The 23,219-nt window shown below is 40.0% G+C and overlaps 1 protein-coding gene and 1 long non-coding RNA gene across 5 annotated transcripts in view; one reads left to right on the plus strand and one right to left on the minus strand.

The window, feature by feature from the left end:
* The window catches only part of MACF1 (microtubule actin crosslinking factor 1), a 434,870-nt gene that overhangs the window by 245,980 nt on the left and 165,671 nt on the right, over positions 1–23,219 (minus strand). For both annotated transcript variants that reach the window (XM_060206158.1, XM_060206157.1), the window contains exons 3-6: positions 21,127–21,216; positions 18,437–18,532; positions 16,390–16,467; positions 11,376–11,468 (exon numbers count right to left, since the gene is read on the minus strand). In XM_060206158.1, the coding sequence (XP_060062141.1) occupies positions 11,376–11,468; positions 16,390–16,467; positions 18,437–18,532; positions 21,127–21,216 (357 nt within the window). The remainder of the gene's footprint in view (positions 1–11,375; positions 11,469–16,389; positions 16,468–18,436; positions 18,533–21,126; positions 21,217–23,219) is intronic.
* Positions 8,854–10,441, plus strand: LOC132542538 (uncharacterized). Of its 3 annotated transcripts, none has more exons than XR_009553537.1 (3): positions 8,854–9,034; positions 10,022–10,120; positions 10,252–10,441. It is a non-coding gene; the product is annotated as an uncharacterized LOC132542538 (long non-coding RNA). The 3 variants fall into 3 exon arrangements; XR_009553539.1 differs by having other exon boundaries at positions 10,025–10,120; XR_009553538.1 differs by lacking the exon at positions 8,854–9,034 and having other exon boundaries at positions 9,353–10,120.

Below are 23,219 nucleotides of genomic sequence, written 5' to 3' on the forward strand. Positions count from 1 at the left end.
GCTAGACCCTGGGTTTGAGCCCTGGAATCATAGGACAGCCCCACAGACGGCAGAACAATGCTGTAGCTTCTCTTTCCCTCTGTCCCTCCCTCCCTCCTTCTCCCTCTCCCTCACCTCTACTTCTCTTTCTAAATTAAAAAAATTAAAAGTCTGGCATAGGAGGTCACTCATGGTGTTTCATATGCACTAGGCCTTGGGTTCATTCCCCAGTGTCACATTTAAAAAAAAAAGGAAAAGGAAGAGGGGGAGAAGGAGGGGAAGAGGAAGGTGAAAGAGGAGGAAGACAACAACTTATAATGAATACACATCCTGACATAAACCTTAATAGGCTTCATTTCCAACAACAACAACAACATCAATAATAACTACAACAATAAAACAAGGGCAACAAAAGGGAATAAATAAATATTTATAAAAATAGGCCTCGTCAAAACCAAGAGACAAGAAATTGTATTATTAGTATCTGGATGTATAACTCGCAGCAGGTTAAGCACACATGGCATGAAGTGCAAGGACCGGCATAAGGATGCCGGTTCAAGTCCCTCTGGCTCCCCACCTGCAGGGGGGTTTGATTCACAAGCGGTGAAGCAGGTCTGCAGGTATCTATCTTTCCCCCGCTCTGTCTTCCCCTCTCTCCATTTCTCTCTGTTCTATCCAACAACAATGACAGCAATGATAATAATGATAACAAGGGCAACAAAAGGGGGAAAAAATAGCCACTGGGGCAGTGGATTGCTAGTGCAGTCACCGAGACCCAGCAATAACCCTGGAGGCCAAAAAAAAGAAAAAAAAGTCAGTTGGTCTCTGTGTTTCAGTTTGCTCATTTGAATAATGGGACTCAGAAAAGTGAACAGAGTCTAACCCTAGCCTATCTCACCCACAATTGCAGGGAGATCTAATTCACAGAGACTAAGAAATATCCATTTACTTAGCAAATATTTACCAAATGTCTGTTCTAAGCCAGGCAAAGGGCAGAAAAGACAAACTCACTGCCACTCTCCACTCTGTATTCTAGTGCAGGAATCCAAACAACAAATAAACAGAAATGTCAAAGTGCAGTAAGTGTTATCCAACATGACAATGTAAGCATTAATAGCGCTTCTGAGAGCAATGCGGCGCAATATACAACCCAGAAATTCTAGTCCGGGTATCTATCTAAAACACCGGTTTTCCTGTATGCATAAGGACACATGTCTATCGATATTTACTGCAGCAATGAAAGGCTTCTTCATTCAATTAAAGCACACACTGAATGTTAGAGCTGTGCTGCACAGCTGTGTAGAGTTCTACTCACATTATAGTCTATGTAAATTACTTTGGCTAAACAAACCAGGTTCTCTTTCATCAATGGGACAAACCTGAAAAGTTTAGTTTAAAAAGATAGCATAGTGGTCTGGGAGGTGACACAGTGGATAAGACTTTGGACTCTCAAGCCTGAGGTCCTGAGTTCAGTCCCCAGCAGCACATGTACCAGAGTGATATCTGGTTCTGTCTCTCTCTCCTATCATTTCTCATGAATAAATAAATAAAATCTTAAAAAATAAATAAATAAATAAAAAGATAGCATAGCAGTAACACACAGAACTTGCATGCAAGTGTTTCCAGAGCCAATGCCTGATACCACCAATAGTGAGCTGAGTGGTAGTCTATCCAAAAAAAAACACAGTCAAACAGGTTATACAGACAATGTCATATATATGGAATATAAAAACATAAACAACAGCACAGATTTCTAAGAACTATTTCATATGTCCAAAAAGTACAAAAGTATATATGGGATACATGTGTATATATCACCTCAACTTCAAGACATTTACCTGGGGGACAAAGTGAGAACAAAACCAGCAGTATCTGGAATGCTTCATTTCTTCAAAGAAGAAAAAGAAAATAATCTAAGCAAATGAATATTAACAACTGTTTAGAATGTCTAGAAAATTTTAACAAGATCCAGACATGTTTAAGATGAGGCAAAACAGACAATAAGAACTATTTAAAAGTGACTATATATACGATTTGTTACATGTTTTTCTTCTATGAACATTTGACATTTTCATAGCCAAAGCCCCAAATTAAAAAAGAAAGAAAGAAAGAAAGAAAAACCTTCAGTTCAGCTCCCATTTAGCATATATGTTATTAATATGTACTAAAAACACTTTGGAAATCATAAACCTCTTTACAAAATTTCCAGTCTCATCAGAAGTAGTATATGTTTTTTAAAAATATTTATTTACGTATTCTCTTTTGTTGCCCTTGTTGTTTCATTGTTGTAGTTATTATTGTTGTCATCGTTGTTGGATAGGACAGAGAGAAATGGAGAGAGGAGGGGAAGACAGAGAGGGGGAAAGAAAGATAGACACCTGCAGACCTGCTTCACCGCCTGTGAAGCAACTCCCCTGCAGGTGGGGAGCCGGGGGCTTGCCACGTGCGCTTAACCCTCTGCACTACCGCCCAACTCTCAGTAGTATATGTTTTACCAAAACATCTGATCCATCTCTACATTTCTATTTGACTATACATAACGTGTTCTTAGAGAGAACAGCTGATCGATGCTTCATATTAAAATACTAGAAAACCACAACAATAGATACCTAGCAAGAGACATCACACCTTTACTAGAGCAAAAGAGAAAGGATAGAGGCTCTGTACGCATAATTCTTTTTTAGCCAACCAGAAAAATAAGCAAGTAGGAACCATTCCCCACACTTCCAAACATACATCTAATATACATAAACCTTCAAGACACACAATGAATAGGAACTAGTAGTTAACTGTATCTAAGAAAGTGCTCTGATGCCAGAGCTTCTCAATATGAGAGGACAAAATAGACATGGCATTCAACTGCTCCGCAATAACCAACAGTAAGGCAGGTAGTCAATATACCTGCAGAAGACAAACTAAGCCAGTGAAATGATAATAGAGCAAAGCAAAGAGGGCTACGTGTAAAACCCTAAAGGGTATATACCCTGTGCCATCAACATAATTCCTGCCAATTATTTTTGGAATGATAATTATATAAATAAATTCTGGTGCCACCTACTCACATTTGAAAACAAACGTACTTGCTCCTATATAGAATGGAGCATTACACACACATCAATTCAATTAGCAACTTGTGAATTTAACTGGGCAGAAATAGGTAGACCTAGGTCCAAATTCCATCATTATTTATGCCCTTTACTTGACATTTATTGTCTTTAGATTATATTCTACTTGTTCTGTCAACTAATGATGATTATTCATTAAATTATTATTATTCCCTGCTACCACTACAAATCCACCACTCCCACTGGCCAATTTTTCTTCTTTTCTTTCTTTCTACTTTTTTATTGGATAGGATAGACAAAAATTGAGAGGGGAGGAAAAGATGGAGAGGGAGAGAGAAAGAGAAACACCTGCCAACATACTTCACCACTCATGAAGCATCCACCCTGCAAGTAGGGGAGAGGGACTTGAACCCAGGTCCTTGTGAAATTTATTACTGTTGTTGTCATTATTATTAACCAGAGTACTGCTCAGCTATGGATTACAGTGGTGCCAGAGACTGAAACTGGGACTTGAGTCTTCATGCCTTAGGCATGAAAGCTTATTTATTTATTTATTTATTTATTTATTTTACCAGAGCACTGCTCAGCTCTGGTTTACGATGGTGCAGGGGGACTGAACCTGGGACTTTGGAGCCTCAGGCACAAGAGTCTCTTTGCATAACTATTATGCTATCTACCACCACCTGCATCAAAGCCTAGTATATGGCCACTAAGCCATTTCCCTAGCCACTATAATTTCTATTATGAGCTATTCTAACTCTTAAAATCTCTTCACTGTGATTGAAGTATGGCTTCCTTCTTTAACTTTTTGTTTTTTTAAATCACTTTATTTGGAAAATATTGGTTTACACAACTGTTGTCACAGGTGTAACATTTCCTATCTCCCCAAAAATAGGTATCAGCTCACTTCACCCCCTATCAATTCAATACCTTCTTCCACCGTAAGACGCTAGGTCTCCAACCCCTTTCAGTTCTGCCCACCTCACTCCTTTAGAGTCCTTGATCAACTGCACAGACCACAGTTAACCAAAAATTTACCGTGTTTTCCTTTTCTTTATTGCTTAAGTCCAACCCATAAGTGAGATTTTCTGGTATTCATTCTTCTCACGGCTTGTTTCACTTAATGTGACTTTTTCAAATTCCATCCAACTTGTAGCAACGAAGAAAACATCCTGTCTTACAACTGAGTAGTTTTATATCTCGTGTGTGTGTGTGTGTGTGTGTCACAACTTCCTTAATCAATCATCTATCCTTAGGCATATGAATTGTTTCCAAATTTTGGTTATTACAAGCAGTGCTGCAGTGAACATAGGTGTACCCAGTGCTGCACATTACTGAGTCCATCCTGAGTTACATGTTCCTTGTATCCTATCTTCCTAATTCTTTAAACTTCTATCAAATAATTTTGCGGCCTCTCTCTTCTCACTTCCCTCAATTGTATTGTCAAACTGAACTGAGTCAAGCTTAATTTTGAATTTCCCACACTCTAAGACCATGCTCATAGCTAGTCCTCTATAAATGTCTGTAGAATTCAACTAAAGAGTATATTTATCTTCCTGCAATTGAAGTCACAAGAATACTATTTCATACCCACTACAGTGGCTATGATCTAAAAGACTTATAATAAATTCTGAAGAGGATGTAGGAAAGCAGGAAATCTCATACATTACTGCTGGGAATGTAAACTGGTACAGTCACTTTGGCAGAGAGTTTGGAAGTTTTTTTAAAAAGCTTAAATAAACTTAGCATACAACGCAGCAATACCACTCCTAGGCATATGCCCAAAAGAAATGAAAACATATATCCACACAAAAAAACAAGTATTCAAATATTCACATCAACATTATTTATAATATCCAATAAATGAAAATGATCCAAATTCCCACCAACTACTAAAGAGATACACAGACTATAAGGTATATCCATACAGTAGAATACTACTCAGTAGTAAAAGAAATTAAGTGCCAATATATATGTTACAGTACGGATAAGTCTCAAAACTACGATGCTAAACAAACAAAACCAGAGACAGAAGAACACTTATTATATAAATCCATCTATGTGAAATGTCCATAGTAAGAAAATCTATAGAGATAGGAAATAAATTAGTGGCTGGGGAGGGAGAGGGAGGATCACTGTAAATAGATAAGAAGGATCTTATTGGAATGACAAATATGTTCTAAAATTAGATTATGGTGATTATATAATTCATAAAAATAATTTAATTATACAATGAAAATGGGTAAAATTTATGGTATATAAATTATTTCTCAGTTTCCTTTGAATACACGTGTATTCATTTTTTTAAAATTTCTTTGGAACAATATAAATGGACTATGTAATACAAAAGAAAATCGAAAGGGAAAAAAGTTATCCCTGAAAACTGGAAGCAAATAAAAACAAAGGGGACTAAATTTGTGTATTGAAGCAATGGCTTGATAAAACAAATTATTTCAAGTGACTTTATAAGTTATTAGTATATCCTTATAAGACATCCACAAAGAAAAAAGTACAAAGACACCATAAACTTCCCAATAATCATGTTAATAACACTAATGTTAATTTGATTCAAATATATTACATTTTTATATGTGATACATGCCTTTACAGGGGTGTGTGTGTGCGTGCTTGCACACACATACACTGTGGTTATGATCAAGATTTAAAGCGTTAAAAACACGGGGGGGGGGTGTTAAATACAAAGACAAAGTTAAATGAAATTCTTTAATTCTATGACCAACCTCTCACTTTGGTCAATAAAGAATCAGAACTGCATGTGGTCCAGGAGGTAGCGGCAGTGATAAAGCTTTGAACTCTCAAGCATGAGGTACTGAGTTTGATCCCCAGCAGCACATGTAACAGAGTGATGTCTGGTTCTTTCTCTCTCCTCCTGTCTTCCTCATTAATAAATAAATAAAATATTTAAAAAAAATCAGAACTGCTTGGAAAAATTGCTAATTTGAGGTCAGGGAGAGGAAATAAACAAAAAGAGTCTAGGACATCTCATCATGCAAGAAATAAAGGAAATTGTCAAAGACATGCCAAAAAATTCAAGAGTCAACTTTAAAAGGCTCTTCCTGGCCAAAACTGGAGCTATTTAAGTATTAGGAAAAGTAATTCCTGTATTTGGTTGGAACACATTTAAGTCTGTTAAAAGTACATGAGTTTTAGTGATTCTAAGGAAAAAAAAAATCAAGAAACCTTTTTTAAAAAACAGGCTTTTGCTCAACAAATTGTTTGGCTTCATATGTTAACTCTCTTTTCAATCACCAGGTTCCAGATGCCACCAGGATGCTGGCTAGGCTTCCCTGGATTGAAGACCCCACCAATGTGTCCTGTAGCTCAGCTTCCCCAGAGACACACCCTACTAGGGAAAGAGAGAGGCAGACTGGGAGTATGGACCGACCAGTCAACGCCCATGTTCAGCGGGGAAGCAATTACAGAAGCCAGACCTTCTACCTTCTGCAACCCTCAACGACCCTGGGTCCATGCGCCCAGAGGGCTAGAGAATGGGAAAGCTACCATGGGAGGGGGTGGGTTATGGGGATTGGGTGGTGGGAATTGTGTGGAGTTGTACCCCTCCTACCTTATGTTTTTGTTCATTAATCCTTTCTTAAATAAAAAATTAAATAAAAAAAACAGGCTTGAGAACATTTATTTATATTTTTATTAATGATTTATAAGATCATAAGACTATAGCAGTCGGGAGCTGGGAGTCGGGCGGTAGCGCCGCGGGTTAAGCGCACATGACGCAAAGCGCAAGGGCCGGTGTAAGGATCCAGGTTCCAGCCCCCGGCTCCCCACCTGCAAGGTTGCTTCACAAGCGGTGAAGCGGGTTTGCAGGTGTCTATCTTTCTCTCCTCCTGTCTTCTCCTCCTTTCCATTTCTCTCTGTCCTGTCTGACAATAACAACTACAACAAGCACAAGGGGCAACAAAATGGGGAAAATAGCTTCCAGGAACACTGGATTCGTGAGCCCCAGCAATAACTCTGGAGGCAAAAAAAAAAAAAGACTATAGCAGTCTAGTTCCACACCTCGTGTACCCCCCCCAAATGATAACTAATACAGATCTTTCAAAATCTTAGAGACAGCTTGTCAGCTCTTTTCTTTCCTCCTTCCCTTCCTTTCTTTTTTCCTCTCCGTCCCCTCCCCCCTCTCACTTTCCTTCCTTCCTTTCTCTCTCCCTCTCTCTCTCTCTCTCTCTCTCTCTTTCTTCATACTAGCTCTGGGCCTGATTTTTCTGACTCATATCAGAGAAAAAGCTAAGGACTCATCTCATAGTTGCAATGACAAAGAAATTTTCATTGGCTCTAGGTCACTGATTGTCAGAGAAATGCAAATTAAGACAACACTAAGATACCACCTCACTCCTGTAAGAAGGGCATACATCAAAAAGGACAGCAGCAACAAATGCTGGAGAGGATGTGGGGACAGAGGAACCCTTTTACATTGCTGGTGGGAATGTAAATTGGTCCAGCCTCTGTGGAGAACAGTCTGGAAAACTCTCATTTTATCTTTTCTTACAGGTACTATCTCTCGGGGTAGCTCTCTCTGTATCTTTCTCTCTCATTCATTAAAATAAACCAAATAAAATTTATTTAAATAAAAATGGGAAGAAAATGGCCACCAGAGGACCAGTGGATTCATCATGCAGGCACCAAGTCTTAGCAATAACCCTTGTGGCAAAAAACCAAAACCAAAAAACACCATATAGCATGAGGCCAGGAAACAGCTCATCTGGTAGAGTGTATACTTTCCAATATATAAGAACCCAGATCCAAGCCCCTGGCACTATATAGGAACACCATACACATCACACAAGGAAGCTCCATGAATAATAGAATGGTGCTATGGTTATCACTCCTTTTCTCTCCTTCCAACAAGAGTTAAAAGGAAAACAAATTATACACCATCACCCTTGCTCCTCCCAAAATAAACCTGAATGTAACCAAGTATCAGGTCTGTATGTAAACCATTTTAGAAGACATCCCAGAGATGCCACCAAACTCTCTACAAGTCTTGTAGGACAAAAGACCTGACTTCCTCAATAAACTGCATGGGGAAGTTAAGATTGGGGGGGGAACGGTGGTAAATACAACATGTAGGTCTTACTTGGATTCAATTTTTAAAAGAAAAACAATATTTAAAAACAAAGATAATTGGGTAAATCTGAACACTGATCAAATATTTGATTGTTTTAATAATATATTGACTTTATGGTATTATAATACTGTGTTTTGTTCAGATTAAGAGTTGTTATCTTTTGGCTATGCACACTATTGCATTTGATTTGTTTTTAGAGATATCACAACAATGATCTGCCATTTTATTTCATGCTGGCGATCCAACTCAGGGCCTCACATATGTAAGACATGTACTCTAACACTTACCCACCTCTCTGACCCTACCCATGGCAATTTTTACAGATAAAATACAGAATTTCTTTCAAAACAACCTTCTAGGGCTTGAGAAGTAGAAATATTGGGCTATTGGAAAAGTCGAGACTTTTCTGGCAACCCAACAGACGAAATAATATCGGATATTAATTAATCATTGTTGACCAAGTGACAGGAACACAGCAGTTCTTTATAATATTTTCCCTACTTTTACAAATATTTGAATTTTTTTCATGACAGATTTTTCTGAGGAAGGAGGTGAGAGGGAGCATTTTTCCTGACAGATTTGTTCAGGAAAGAACAGATCCCATTACTCCACTTCCTTTGTCCCAGCAAAGTTCTATTTACTGCTCTGTTGTTGTTATTGTTGTTGTTGTTGTTGTTGTTGTTGTTGAGGAGGGAGTAGAACAGAATTGGAACTTTGTGTATGCATGATTTCACTGTTCCTTGGCTGACTTTTTTCATTCTATTTCATACAGAGAAGGGAGAAGAGATAGCACAACATAGGTACTTCCCCCCATGCTGTGGCATTTCCATGGGGTGTCAGGGCTTGAATCTAGGCTTCACACAAGGCAAGGAACATGCCCTACGAGGTAAGCTATCATCCAGCCCCCAGCATAGTTTTAATCAACTCAGTCTTCATTCCCAAGCTACCGAGTTGCCCTTTTTTGAGAGACTTAGGGTAAACAGAGACATAGTGGACAGATCTCTCTTACCTCCTAACTATGAAACTCACAGCGGACACTCACAGTGAAGACAGGTTTGTGGCAAAAGATACAAACAGAAAACTTCCTCTCTTTTTTTTTTTTTTCAAAAAAAGGATTCTTTTTAAAAAATAAGTTTTTATTTATTTATTATTGGATAGAGACAGAGAAATTGAGTGGGGAAGAGGAGACAGACAGGGAGAGAGAGAGAGGAAGACACCTGCAGCCCTGCTTCGCCACTTGTGAAGCTTCCCCTCTGCAGGTGGGGAGTAAGGGTTTGAACCTGGGTCCTTATACACTGTAATAGGTGCGCTTAACCAGGTCTGCCACTGCCTGGCCTGAAAACTTCCTCTTTAAAAAGTCCTGCATTTCCCACCTGCGGGGGGGGGGGGGGGGTCTTTCTCTCCCCCTCTCTGTCTTCCCATCCTCTCTCCATTTCTCTCTGTCCTATCCAATAATGAAGGCAGCAATAACAACAACAACAATAAACAACAAGGGCAACAAAAGGGGGGGGGGGAAGCCTCCAGGAGCGGTGGATTCATAGTGTAGGCACCAAGCCCCAGCAATAACCCTGGATGCAAAAAAAAAAAAAAAATCCTGTATTCATACAGGTTCCAGAAAGGCTACTCTAGGCCTTCATGAAAGCTCAACAAAGTTCTTTAAAAAAAAAAAAAGTTTTTATTCTCACATTGCCAATTTCATGTTCCCATTTACCCTATATCCAGAGCACGCCTGAGGATGCCCTGTGGTTTCACAAAAATACATAATGCAGTATTTTTTTTACACTGCAGATTGCCAGCACTGGCTCTAAACCAAAGAAATAAGCATTTCTCAAACACTTTGACATGTGACAACTGATATTTGGCATTTAACCAGCAGGTGGCGCTATCTCCCCAAGTAGGTCACCAAAACTGTCTTCAGCTCCAGAAGTCAGAACTTCCAGACAGAACATGAGATTCTCTTCCCAATGGTACAGTAAGTGCTCCCTGTAATCTATCAGCCTTGTGTACAGCAATTGGGTGTAGGAGAGCTGAGAGATGGTTTTGTTTGGCTGGGTAAAAGTGACTCAAGGCAATCTTTCTAAAAATAGGGCTGTATTTTTCCAGTAGCAATCCAGACTTGAAAAGGATTTGCCTTCCTAGGAAGCTGGGAAACAATAGGAAGGCCTTGTGATTGACCATGTGAACATTACCAAGATGCCACTGCCAGCAAATGTGATGGATGTTACAAGGCTGTACTTGCAATGAAATGAATGTTGGTGACCGCTCAAAATTAAGTGAAAGCCCTTAACTCCAATGTGCTCTGGTGATTATTGTTGGGAGGGTGGACGTCACAGTACTTTGGTGCTAGGTGTGGAACTATAACCTGTAATCTTATAATTGTTTAAACCACTGCTAATCACAATTTTTTTAAATGACTTCGGAAAAAAATTAATTAAAAATGGCCCAGGGAGGTGAAGCCCCAATTCTAATATCATCAACAACAAAAACAGGACAGGGGTAGGTAGCATAATGGTTATAACAAAGAGTCACTCATGCCTGAGGCTCTGAAGTCCCAGGTTCAATCCCCTACACCACCATAAGCTAGAGCTGAGCAGTGCTCTGGTTAACAACAACAACAACAACAAACTTTTCCACTAAATATATAAATGAGGACATAAGCAGGAAGAAGGTCTTCACTAAGAACCCAATTGTGCTGAGACCTTCATCTTGGATTTACAGCCTCCAGAATCAGGAGCATAAATGCTTCCATTTAAGTCTCCAGTCTCTAGCATTTCATTATAACAGCCCAAACTGGCCAAGACAGTATTAAAATTAACCAGTTTGTTTTAAGATCATTAGAGATGAGAAGGCTACATCAAGGAGAATTATATGTTTCCATTCCATTCTTCTGAAGCATCAAAACCAACATCTCTCTCCACCCCTCATGCTTGGTCTCTAAAGGTCCAGTTTTGACTCAGCTGAGCAGATTGCTAATAAGCAGACTGCCAACCACCAAGTCAAGGCACAAATAAAAATTCATTTTCATCATGGACGTGATTAGTAAGTTCTGGATTTAGGGTGGAATGGTTTTTGTCTCAGGACAATCACAATCTTTTTTTTCCAACTCCCACACTAACCTTTGTTTAATACCAAGCAAATAAGTTCAGTACTGCCCATGGAGGACTGTTTGTCCTTTCTAGGTCATGTCCAAACCAAACAACTGGGACCCCAAACATCACAGACCCTACCTGGAAGTGCAAAATAATGGTCCAGATCAGACCCAGCGTCAGCTTGGGGTTGCCATCTGTGATGTCATCATTGCGAATATTCACTAGCTTCACCTAAAAAAAGAACAAAGCTGATCTCAGAGTTCTGGCTTTTATCATTTATAAACATTTAAAGTTATCTTTTGGGGGGAAGTGTAGCTTTGTGAGTTGTCTTTAAATATATATGTAGTGCTAGGAATCAAACTTGGGGCCTCATATGCACAAGTTTAGAGCTTTATCCACTGTGCTACTTCCTGGGTTACAAGTCTGCATTTTAACTCATACAGATCTGTGTAATGATGACAACCAGTCAGGATAACAGAAGCATTCTATCATTCCAAAAAGATGATCTCATGCTACCCTTTTGTACTCAGGCCCTACCTTCACAAACCCCAATTCCCAGGAGACCACATGTCTCCAATTCTGCTTGTTCCAGAAAGTTCAGTAAAGGGTCCTGTCACACAGTTCGTATCTTCTCACTCAGTGTCATGCCACTGAGTTTCCATCCAAATTGTTGCATGTATCAAAAGTTCGCTCATTTTTATTACTAAGTTGTATTGCTCTGTTGGCATACTACATTGTGTCTACTCATTCACTCACTGAGGACGTTTGGTTTGTTCCCAGTTTGGATGACTAAATAATAAAACATCTTTATTCATGTACCCATTTTTGTGTGTAAGTTTTGTGAGCACGGTTTCATTTCTCCAAGAAAAAGTCCTTTGAGTGGGATTGCTAGGTCATACAGTATATGTTTAATGTGCTACTACCAAACTCTTTCCCAGTGGGACTGTGCCATTTTGTAAGCAACCTGCAGTTACATGGTAATGGACCTTGCATTTACCTTAGCAGAGTTCTGACATTTTTCCTCCAATAAGTGTAAACAGACTTGTACTTGAGTTTAACATTATAATCTCAATTTATGACATCTGTTATATTTCATGTAAGTTCAGAATTGATTAAATGTGTTCTGGGAAACAGAACCAGAGGAAGGTTAAAAAAAAGTAAATGTACCCATTCTTTTAATGTTGTAATTGGAACTTTCCTTAGTATTTTTATTTTTTTGAAAATTTGAATTAAAATAACTGACTTATTGCATATATAAAAAAAAAAAAAAGAAATACCTCTTCCCCCTCACTAGTCAGTGGCTTGTTCCCAACCCCACTTCCTGTCTTTGTTTCTGAGCTCCCCATCTCATCATGCTTCCCTTAACTTCTGCTTTCTCCTCAAATCTCATTGCAACCATGCAATATGCAGACACACTAGCCCTGTGTGCTAGAACTGGAGGGATTTCTAGAAACACGAGATTTTTCAGTGCGGAAACAGAGTGTTCAGGAAAAAATCAGCCTACTTCCATTTCAACCTGTTAGCCTGTTCCATGATGTTCTCAGAGTTCTTGTTTAAATGTGGCAAACCCTCTTCAACTGAACTAAAATCTATGTCTCCCTGAAGAGCCTTAGTGACCTCGCACAGCAGCTCCACTTCTTCCTAAGGGTAGCAGTAACCTGGTGCTACAGACTGAATGCTCGCATCTCTCCAAAATTCATATGCTAGGTCCTAACACCCAGTATGATGGTAATTGGAGGTGGGGCTACTGGGCAGAGACTAAGTCATGAGGGCAGACCTCTCATCAATGGGATTAGTGTGCTAATAAAAGGGATCCCAGAAGCTCCTTTGTCCTGGACATCATGTGAGGGTGTTAAAAGATGGCCATCGATGAAGCAGAACCTCACCAGACAACAAATCTGCCAGTGCTTTGGTCTTAGATTTTTTTCAGCCTCTGGAGCTATTAGGAATAAATTGCAGGGCTGGGTGGTGGCACACCTGGTTGAGTGCTTATGTTACGATGTGTTCAAGGCCCCAGTCTCCAACTGCAGGGGGGAAGTGTCACAAGTGGTGAAGCAGTGCTGCAGGTGTCTCTCAACCTCTTTCCCTCTCTATCTCCCCCTTTCTCTTAATTTCTGGCTGTCTCTATCCAAAAAAATAAAGATAATGATTTTTTTTTTAAAAAAAGAAAAGAGTAAATTGCTGTTGTTTATAAGCTACGCAGAGTGTACTGATTTTTTTGTTGTTGTTGCTATAGCAGTCCGAGCGATTAACAGACTTGGGCAAGTTCTTCCCCTTTACTATCTCTTAGTTCTCCTATTCTGTTGGAGTGGGAGAATCTGAGAATGCAGATTTCCTATCATTGGTCGGTTGACAGTATAAGCCTGGCCTGACTTTCTCATCCCCACTTCACCAGCTTTCCCTTTTTATTCTGAAGTCAACTCTTCCCTTGGCTGAACCACCATCCTCCCTCTCTCTTTCTCTCTCTCTCTCTTTTAATTGTATTTATTTATTTATTATAGGATAGAGTCAGAGAGAAATTGAGAAGGGAGGGGGAGGCAGTGAGGGGAAGAGAAGAGACACCTGCAGCCCTGCTGTATCACTCATGAAGCTTGCCCTCTGCAGGCTGGGACTAGGGGCTTGCACCTCAGTGCTTGTGCACTGTAATGTGTGTGCTTAGCCAGCTGTGCCACAGCCTGGTGTGCCACTCTCCATCACTCCTTTCCTTGATGCCAACACCTAACCACTGACCTGGTTTTCCATATCATCTTCTACTATTTTTCTTAGCAGTGTTAGCACTCATCTCAACAGCCCAAACACCACCCTGCCTGCACAAGTCTGTCCACCTTCTCAGTTCTGATGACTCTGCTTCGGACACGTGTACAGCTTCACCACTACCAGAAGCTACTCTAGAGTTCTCTCTGCCCTCCTGAGCCCACTAGGCCTAGCTGCCCACATATTCTTCCATCCCACCACAGTAACCGAAGCTACATTTCATTCTTCTTTAGACCTGTAACTCAATTTGTTTCATCCCCCCCCCCCATATGTTAAAGCTCCCTCTGGTTTCTTCTAATTCTACACACTGGCATTTCAATGCCACTTTCTCCAGTACTCTCAACACTTCACCCCCCCCCCCATGCTCCTACTACTTTTCATTTAGTTCAGCAAGCAATTATTATATACTTGTTATAGAAGTATGAACACGGGGGGGGGGGGGGTCAGTGGTGGTACACCAGGTTAAGCGCATATAGTACGAAGTCCAAGAACTCACTCAAGGATCCCGGTTTGAGCCCTCGGATCTCCACCGGCAGGGGGGTCGCTTCACAAGTAGTGAAGCAGATCTGCAAGTCTCTATCTTCCTCTCTCCCTCTCTAGCTTCCCCTCTTCTCTCAATTTCTCTCTGTCCTATCCAATAAAATGGGTGTGTGTGTGACTGCTAGGAGCAGTGGATTCACAGTGCTGGCACAGAGCCCCAGTGATAACCCTGGAGGCAAAAAAAAAAAAAAAGTAATGAAGACAAAAATGTTAAGAGCCAGAAGATAATTCACCACTAGAATCTATGCCTTACTAATCTATGAGTGAGTTCCTAAATTTGAGTCCCAGCACCACATGGGGAGCATAAGGGATGACTTCTTTCTTCTAAGACTTTTTTTGGGGGGAGGGTTAGTGGTTAACAGTAAATAATTTTTGACACGTGTAAAATTTCTCGATTTTCCGCAAAACACTCTCACCCCCAGCCGAGGTCCAACTCCAGTATCATGCACTAGGACCTGAAGGCCTCCCTCCACCTCCCACCCCAAGAGTTCCTTGCTTGGGTGCAGCACACCAAACCCAGTCCAAGTACTACATGGTGCTTCCCCTTTCTCTTTTTATTTCTTCTATCCATGAGTGAGATCACCCCATATTCATCCTTCTCTTCCTGGCTGATCTCACTTACCACGATTCCTTCAAACTCCATCCAGATGAGGTGAAGAAGGTGAATTCATCATGTTTGCTTGGACTGATGATGTACCTCTAATACTACTCTTAATACTCCTCACTTTCATTGTCAGTCTTCCTCTCTTTACTGATTTCTTCTCTTATGTCTAAAGGTGTGTTTTCTTTCAGGAAAGTGGTAAACTAGCACTTCTCCAAAGCTTGTGGGAGGTTGAGACTCACTCAAATGAGTTACCAGGTTTTGAAAGCATTTCAAGCTTGTGAGGAGAGCCAGGCAAGAGTGAAAAAGGAAGACCTATCTAAAGCTCTATTCTTCCAGGTCCTGCTCTGCTGCAGAAGCAGGGTGGGGGAGGGCAAGGAGGTGGCTGACCCAGTAGAGGTAAGGCTCATGCTGCCATGTGCAAGGACTGAGGTTTGAGCCCCTGATTAGGCTGGATTCCTGCAGGATAAGAAGCTTAATAACTGGTGGAGTGGTACTACAGTGTCTCTCCATCTCTGTCTCTTCCTGAATCTCTATTTCTGTTTTTTGCTCTCTTCTAAAAGAAAAAATATTGCTACAGGGAGCACTGGAACTGTGCAGACACCTAAGTCCAAGTAACAAGCTGGGTGGCCACTGAAAAATCAAACAAGTGGAGAGGAGCAGGAGGGTTAGGGTGGAGTTTTGGTTCTGGTCTCTTCTATTATTTGCAAAATAAAAAAGGGAAGTTGTTTTCCTTCCTTCTTAGAGAGGGGGCAGTTTTCCCCTCTTATAACCAAGTTCACCATATTCTAAGTAATTTTCTGTTCTATTAAAACTGTTACCCTAGGTCACCACATTAAGGCCTTGCCCTCAGACCTGATGTTATGCTGAGCACTCCTTCCTCTAGTTGGCACGATGATATGGAATTGTGCTCTGCCCTCTTCCTGGATGCTGTGCCCTTTTCCTGTCTCCTTTGCTGATTTGTATTTTTCATCCACATTTCCCCCTCCATCTAAGACCCAATCTTTAGCATCTCATTCTTCTCTGTCAGCACATCCTACATAGCATGTGCTCTATGTAGGATCCACCAAATTACATGTGCAATTATAGTGGGCACTATCAAGCAAGACTCAGAAATGGGCCAGCTGGATTTGGCAATTACTAAAAGTTTACAATGGGAAATGGGGAGGGGGAGAAAGAATGGCACTGAGAATATTCCTAAATAGGGACCAAGGCCAAATACCCCTGTTCGAATGGCGACACACAGTATCTTCTTACCTGTCTCTGCTTTAGGAAGTCCAGAGCAATCTGCACATTCTGTAGCCTATGGAAACGCATCCTGCCCTTCTCCCGAGGCTGGAAACAAGCACACAAACAAAATCAGTATTAATTTTAGGGCCACCAGCTTGCCCATGCAGACCCCTTTCCTCTGTCATTTCAAGAATTAAAATATCAAAGAGCTCCTCAGGTTGGAGTCAGGTGAGCAAACATTACATAGAACATCTCCTAAAGGTAGGATGAGTGCAACCACGCTCACTGAGGCTCCCCAACACCGTGTTTGCCACCATGCACCTGCAATCACATAGCACCGTTTTATTACAAATGTTAAATTAGTGCCAACCCTCTCTACAGGTCCTTCTCTAGCCAAACATGGTAGATTTTATTCTTTATGTGAGGTTAATGGGAACAAACTGTGGCTCCAAAAGTCGTAATTAAAATGCTAATGTAAGAGCAGACAATCCTAACTGCATATTGCACAGTAATGAATAGAGCCCACTTAATTAGAAAACTTGTGAAAGAAGCTAGAGGTAGCCAATATTAAACTGGGCAGATTTTAAATGAGGCAAAAATCAGAAAGAAGCCTGTTTTCTAGAAGGATGGGTGTCAATGTAGAAAATCTACCTTTTGATCTTAGTATGAAGAGCCCTAGGCAAGTGAAATGGTGATGATAATGTAAGGCTGATGTACATAATGCTTCAAAGAACTTTATTTTTTGCCAGTCGCTCAATTCTAGATGTCATACAAGCAACAGGAGAGAATCCCGTCTACATCAGGTGCCTGTTGCCCTGATTATGGTTCAGCTATCATCCATCCAAAAGTATGTGGGGTCTGTGTGCCCAGCAAGTAAATGCAGGGACAGCTATCTACCTCTGGGCCATTTTTCCTGGCTCACTTTCCAATGTGACTTTTATTTTAAGTTTGAGACTACAGCATCACTCTCACTAGATTATATTTCGTTCATTCGTAAATGTCAAATTGGGACAAATGAAAAGCTGATGAAATTTCAGGAAGCTATGTTGTGGCTGTTTGCATAGAGAAAACATTGCACTAGGTGAAAATTGGGGAGGGGAGCACATGGAAAGACAGAGGTAGAAGCATCTCTCTGGGTACTTCCTAGTACTCATAAGTAACATTCCCAAATTTGGACAGTCTACAAAAGTGCTGAGTCTTCACTGAGCAAAAGTGACTGTTGACATCTTAAGTCAACAGTTTAGGAAAAACATTTTTAGAGAGAACCTCATCTCAAACATTTCAGTAAAGTTAATTGTAAACAGAATTTGAGGATGATAGCCTGTGACACTGAAGCTTTGAAGGTAACGAGAAGGGAAATCAATGAGGTTAAAATATGACTTTTAAGGATAGGAAATGGGAACATGGTCTAATCTTTGTTCTGGAGAAAGATCAAGGACTAAAATTGAGGGTATGCTAGCAGAAAATATCACTGCTGAACACTCTAATTTTTACTATTTATGTACTCCCCACCAAAAATAAAAATCCTCAGAACATGCAAGTTAAATCTCTGTCCTCAATAGCAAGTAAGTAGACATGGTATTAACCACTGGAAAACACCTCCATGCAGTGAGTGGTTTGCAAATGACAGACTTTGAAAACAAATGACACGGTGTGTGGTGAGGATCTGTAGGGTGGAGAGGTGGAAAGAGTCAGGATTGTGAAGCCAAGAGCAATTAACTGTCATGCTGTCAATTAAAATCTCCACAGTCCTGTAATCTAGACTCAGACAACACCACAAGGTCATCAGAAAGCTCTGGGTCTCTAGGTCACAAAGAAACTTGACAACTTCCAAGCATCATTATTCTTTTTGTGGCAACCAGTCCCAAATAAGCAAAACAATTTCTGTTTCAGGATCATCTTACAGTGGCAAGAGGCACAATTAAGTTTTAACCACTTTCTTTGGGACCCAAATTCTCAGGTGGGTAAGGAAGAGGGCAATTGGTAAGAGAGCTACTTGGAGACCTAGAGAACCTCAGACTCTCTGATGGCCCTGCAGTGCCAGCTGGGTACAGGCGTTCCCAGGAGAACCTACTACATCATCATCATCTTCTTCCTCCTGCTCCTCACTGTTTGCATGGCGCCAGGAGGGCATGCTCACCAGACGGAGGGTCTTCAGCCCTGCTGGCTCCTTTTGCCACCAACCAAGGCAAAGACAAAATAGAGTAGTGGGAAATTCACAACACAAAATGAAAAGGAAATGAATGCAACATTAAAAAAAAAAAGTGAAAATATCCCTCCAAAGATGTAAGACCAAATCCCAGCTGGTAGTTATATTATTTTATATGCTAAAATCTCAGTTCTCCATAGTCACTCATGCTTTCTGCTTTGGTGAATCAACTAGGGGAGAATGAGATGATACCATGATGAGTTATCTAAATGATTTTCAGTGAAAAGACGACACTCTGTGAATGACTCCACAAATACCTGTAGGCTTTCAGAGGTTAGGAAAAGAAATTAGATTGCAGTGTATTTCTTAACCTGTTTTGTATGTAATATAACCTAAAAGTATCTCATTTCAATATAAAATCTTTGCAGGTTCATTAAATACATCACTCAAGTCACTTCATATTATTTTGTGAGCTTTGAAGAATATAGTTAAAAACAGTGAAAGTAAAATTCTGAATAGCTGAGACGAGTCACAAATGAGGACCAGAGAAGAACTAGAAATTATCATGTGGTGAATAGCTACATGGCTAATAAAACTATGTCAATTTCAGTTCACTAATTTTTTCCTATAAATTCTATTATAAGGAATTAAAAAAGTGAAATCAAGTCAAAGGGCTCAGGGAAAGTCAAGTTCCAATCATAGAAGAAGCAGAACATTACTTAAGCAATGAAATTTAATGTGCTAAATTCTGCTCTTGAAACACAGCAATGACTAAGAATCATCAAAGATAGTAAATGGGCTAAACTTCACAGGCTCCCTGAGCTGTCCACCTCGTTAGTTCTCAATTTCCTCACAAATACTTGCAGTGTTCAGTGCCTGACTTTTTCTTTTTTTCTTTTCCTTTTCATTTTTTAAAATATTTATTTATTTATTTTCCCTTTTGTTGCTCTTGTTATTTTTCATTGTTGTAGTTATTGAGGTCGTTGTTGTTGCATAGGACAGAGAGAAATGGAGAGAGGAGGGGAAGACAGAGAGGGAGGGAGGGAGAAAGACACCTGCAGACCTGCTTCACTGCCTGTGAAGCGACTCCCCTGCAGGTGGGGAGCCGGGGGCTCAAACTGGGATCCGTAAGCCGGTCCTTGCACTTTGGGCCATATGTGCTTAATCACTTGTGCTACCACCCAACTCCCAATGCCTGACTTTTCTAAATGAAAAATATGCTATGATACTAGAGGTAGACCAGGTACTGTATGAGATTGACTGCTTCCACTAGGCTCAACTATATGGAACAATGGACCCACCTGTGAGGCTATTTTGAACAAAGCAGGTAAAGAATTCAGGTAAAGAGGCTCAGACATGATTTGTCTCCAGTTATGTGTCTCCCACAAGTACTGTTTAATACATATTGAGAAAAGCTGGGCATGTTTAAATATCAAAAGAGCCCAAATATACTGCATCCAGGACTATGCTCTGACACCAATTTTAGCACTTGTCCAAATCCATAAGCCTCAGTACCTCACAGAAAAGGGAGTGAGAAATGGAAGAAATTAACTCAATATCTGAGTTTTTAAAAATGAGCCTTAGGGGGTCGGGCGGTGGCGCAGTGGGTTAAGCGCACGTGGCGCAAAGCGCAAGGACCAGTGTAAGGATCCCTATTCAAGCTTCCCCACCTGCAGGGAAGTCGCTTCACAGGCGGTGAAGCAGGTCTGCAGGTGTCTATCTTTCTCTCCCCCTCTCTATCTTCACCTCCTCTCTCAATTTCTCTCTGTCCTATCCAACAACAAACAGCATCAATAATGCCAATAATAATAACCACAACGAGGCTACAACAACAAGGGCAACAAAAGGGGGAAAAAATGGCCTCCAGAAGCAGTGGATTCATGGTGCAGGCACCGAGCCCAGCAATAACCCTGGAGGAAAAGAAAAAAAAAAAGAACCTTATTCTTTTTTTCTTCTTCTTTTTCTTTTCCAGAACAGTGCTCAGCTCTGGCATATGGTAGTATGGAGGATTGAACCTGGGACCTCAGAGCCTCAGGCATGAGTGTCTCTTTGCATAACCATTATGCTGTCGCCCCCTCCCAAAAGAAGGATGAACTTTAAGTTCTTCAGTGAATACAGAAAATAAAACAATTCACAGTAGATGGGGGAAAATATAGACAAGAATAAAAATAGGTCTTAATAAAAAAAATCGTTAAATGTGAACCTACTATTCTTATAATATCTACTAATAGACTTTAAAAATTAAAAAATACATGCAGATACAGTGGATACCTGATTCCACCAAAAAATTAGATATATGAAACATCAATGTAAGATAAACCTATGGCGGAGATAGCACAATAATTATGCAAAAAGACTCTCAAGCCAAGTTCAATCCTCCATACCTAGCCTGAGCTAAGCAGTGCCCTGGGGGGAAAAATATAAGATAAACCTATATTATTTGTAAACTGTAAGCCTGAATTAGAAATAAAGTCTATCAATAATCTCTTCTAATTCTTCCTCTGATGTAACAGAGCAGTGAAGGTACTGCCCTAGCACCCAAAAAGATGGGCTACACATCACTAGTAGTATGCCATCTGTGTGAGGTCATTCACTAGAAGCAGAGAGAAGCTCACCAGTTTGATGCCTGAGAGGACCTCCAGCAGCGAGATCAAGTTATGCCCATCCCGAAGATCTTCATAAAGATCATTGATGTGCTTGCGGACCTGTGTTAGAAGAGTAAAAGAAAGGGTTGTTACTTGATCTTGAGTTGTTTTACTATCTACACAAGAGTCTCTGGTTCTAAGAAAACACAAATCAAGGAATTTGAAATTGAGATTAATAAAATTCAGAAATTTTTAGGCCGGAATACAATATATATGAAATGATGACATAAGAAGTGTGCTTGTCCCACACCTATGGACATCTAATCTTTGATAAGGGGGCCCAAAGGATTAAATGGAAGAAGGAGGCTCTCTTCAATAAATGGTGCTGGGAAAACTGGGTTGTAACATGCAGAAGAATGAAATTGAACCACTTTATCTCGCCAGAAACAAAAATCAACTCCAAATGGATCAAAGACCTGGATGTCAGAACAGAAACAATCAAATACTTAGAGGAAAACATTGGTGAAACAGTTTCCCACCTACACCTCAAGGACATCTTTGATGAATCAAGAAGTGTGCTTGCATTTCAAATTGAAGCTTGATCTATTTTATTACCTCTAGTCAGTCATGAGCAACATTCTGAAAAATCTGGATAAGAAAGTAGTGAGTCTTAATCACTCTGGAACATATCAGGGACTATTATGGATCAAAATGTGATATGTTAGTCAATGGTGGACACTGTCAAAAAAAAAAAAAAAAAAGCTTTCAAAACACTGCAAACCCAAGAAGCTGAATATTACTTAAGTAGTGAAATCTAATGTACCAAATTCTGTTCTTTTTAAACACAACAAGTAGGAATTCACCAAAAGTAAATTATTACCTGCTTTTCATATGGTCTCTAGCCTTTCACTTATAAAAATATATATACGTTTTTATTGCCATCAGTGTTATCAGTGGAGCTTGGTGCCAACACTATGAATCCACAGCTCTTGGCCATTGTTTTCCTTTCCTTTCTTTATTGGGTAGGAGAGAGAAATTGAGAGGGGAGAGGTAGAGGGAAAGAGAAAGAAAGAAACCTGCTGACATGTTTTACCATTCATGAAGCATCCTCCCTGCAGGTGGGGAGCAGAGGTTTAAACCTAGGTCCTTGCGCATGCTAACATGTGCATTTAATCAGATGCACCACTGCCTGCACCCCATAATATTTTGATAGGGAATTAAAGGGTTATTTTCTTTGTAAAAAAAAAAAAAATCACTGTACAACTAAAACTTTTAAAAAATTTTTCCTTTGGGGGAAATGTGTGATTATTACAAACACTAGGTTAAGTGACATTTATGTATCTCCTCAGGCCTTTACATCTGTAAGGTGGGATATTGCTGCTATTACACCTACTTTACATGTAAAGAAATGAGACACACAGAGTTTAAGTAATGTGTTCAACATCACCAAGTGGAAAAACTGACCTGAGTTTGGCCTTACTTACTGTAGTTCTTTACCATTAATTATAATGCTCTATAAGCAACCATAATCTCATCTCCTTTATCTAATCCAAATAAATTCCCCTGTAAAAATTATTTATTAACTCCATCCCACAGAAAATACTAAAGAAGTTGAGGCCCTGAGAAGTTATGGTCACATAAATTGAGTAAATGTTCTGTTTCATTCCGAGTTGAGTGAGAACTTCATTAAGGGACACTCAAAATGCAGAATCAGAAGACTAGTGGGGATTATAAGGAAGATGATTAATTTGAAACATAATTTTCTAGAAAACACTAGAAAGGGCTACTTTCAGAAGTGGTGGGCATCTACTCATTGCAACTTTTTCGAGCAGAGACTAGGTTATTGGATTTCTACATCTGGACTATAATCCTTCCCAATTATATCATAATATTCACTGTAGATTGGGAGCCAGAAAAAATAAAGACTAGAAACATCTGGGAAACACTGTCTGGAAGTGAAAGAACTTGAAGAATTAGAAACTATTTTGATAAAAAAAAAAAAGGAAAAATCACATTAAGATAAGGTATGAGGGGCCAGTGAATTAAAGTTATCTCACCTGGTAGGGTGCCTGCCTTGCCATGCACATGACTGATGTTCAAACCTTCAAGACACCACATGGGAG

This window comes from Erinaceus europaeus, chromosome 13, assembly GCF_950295315.1.
Source record: "Erinaceus europaeus chromosome 13, mEriEur2.1, whole genome shotgun sequence".
Taxonomy (NCBI): Eukaryota; Metazoa; Chordata; class Mammalia; order Eulipotyphla; family Erinaceidae; genus Erinaceus; species Erinaceus europaeus.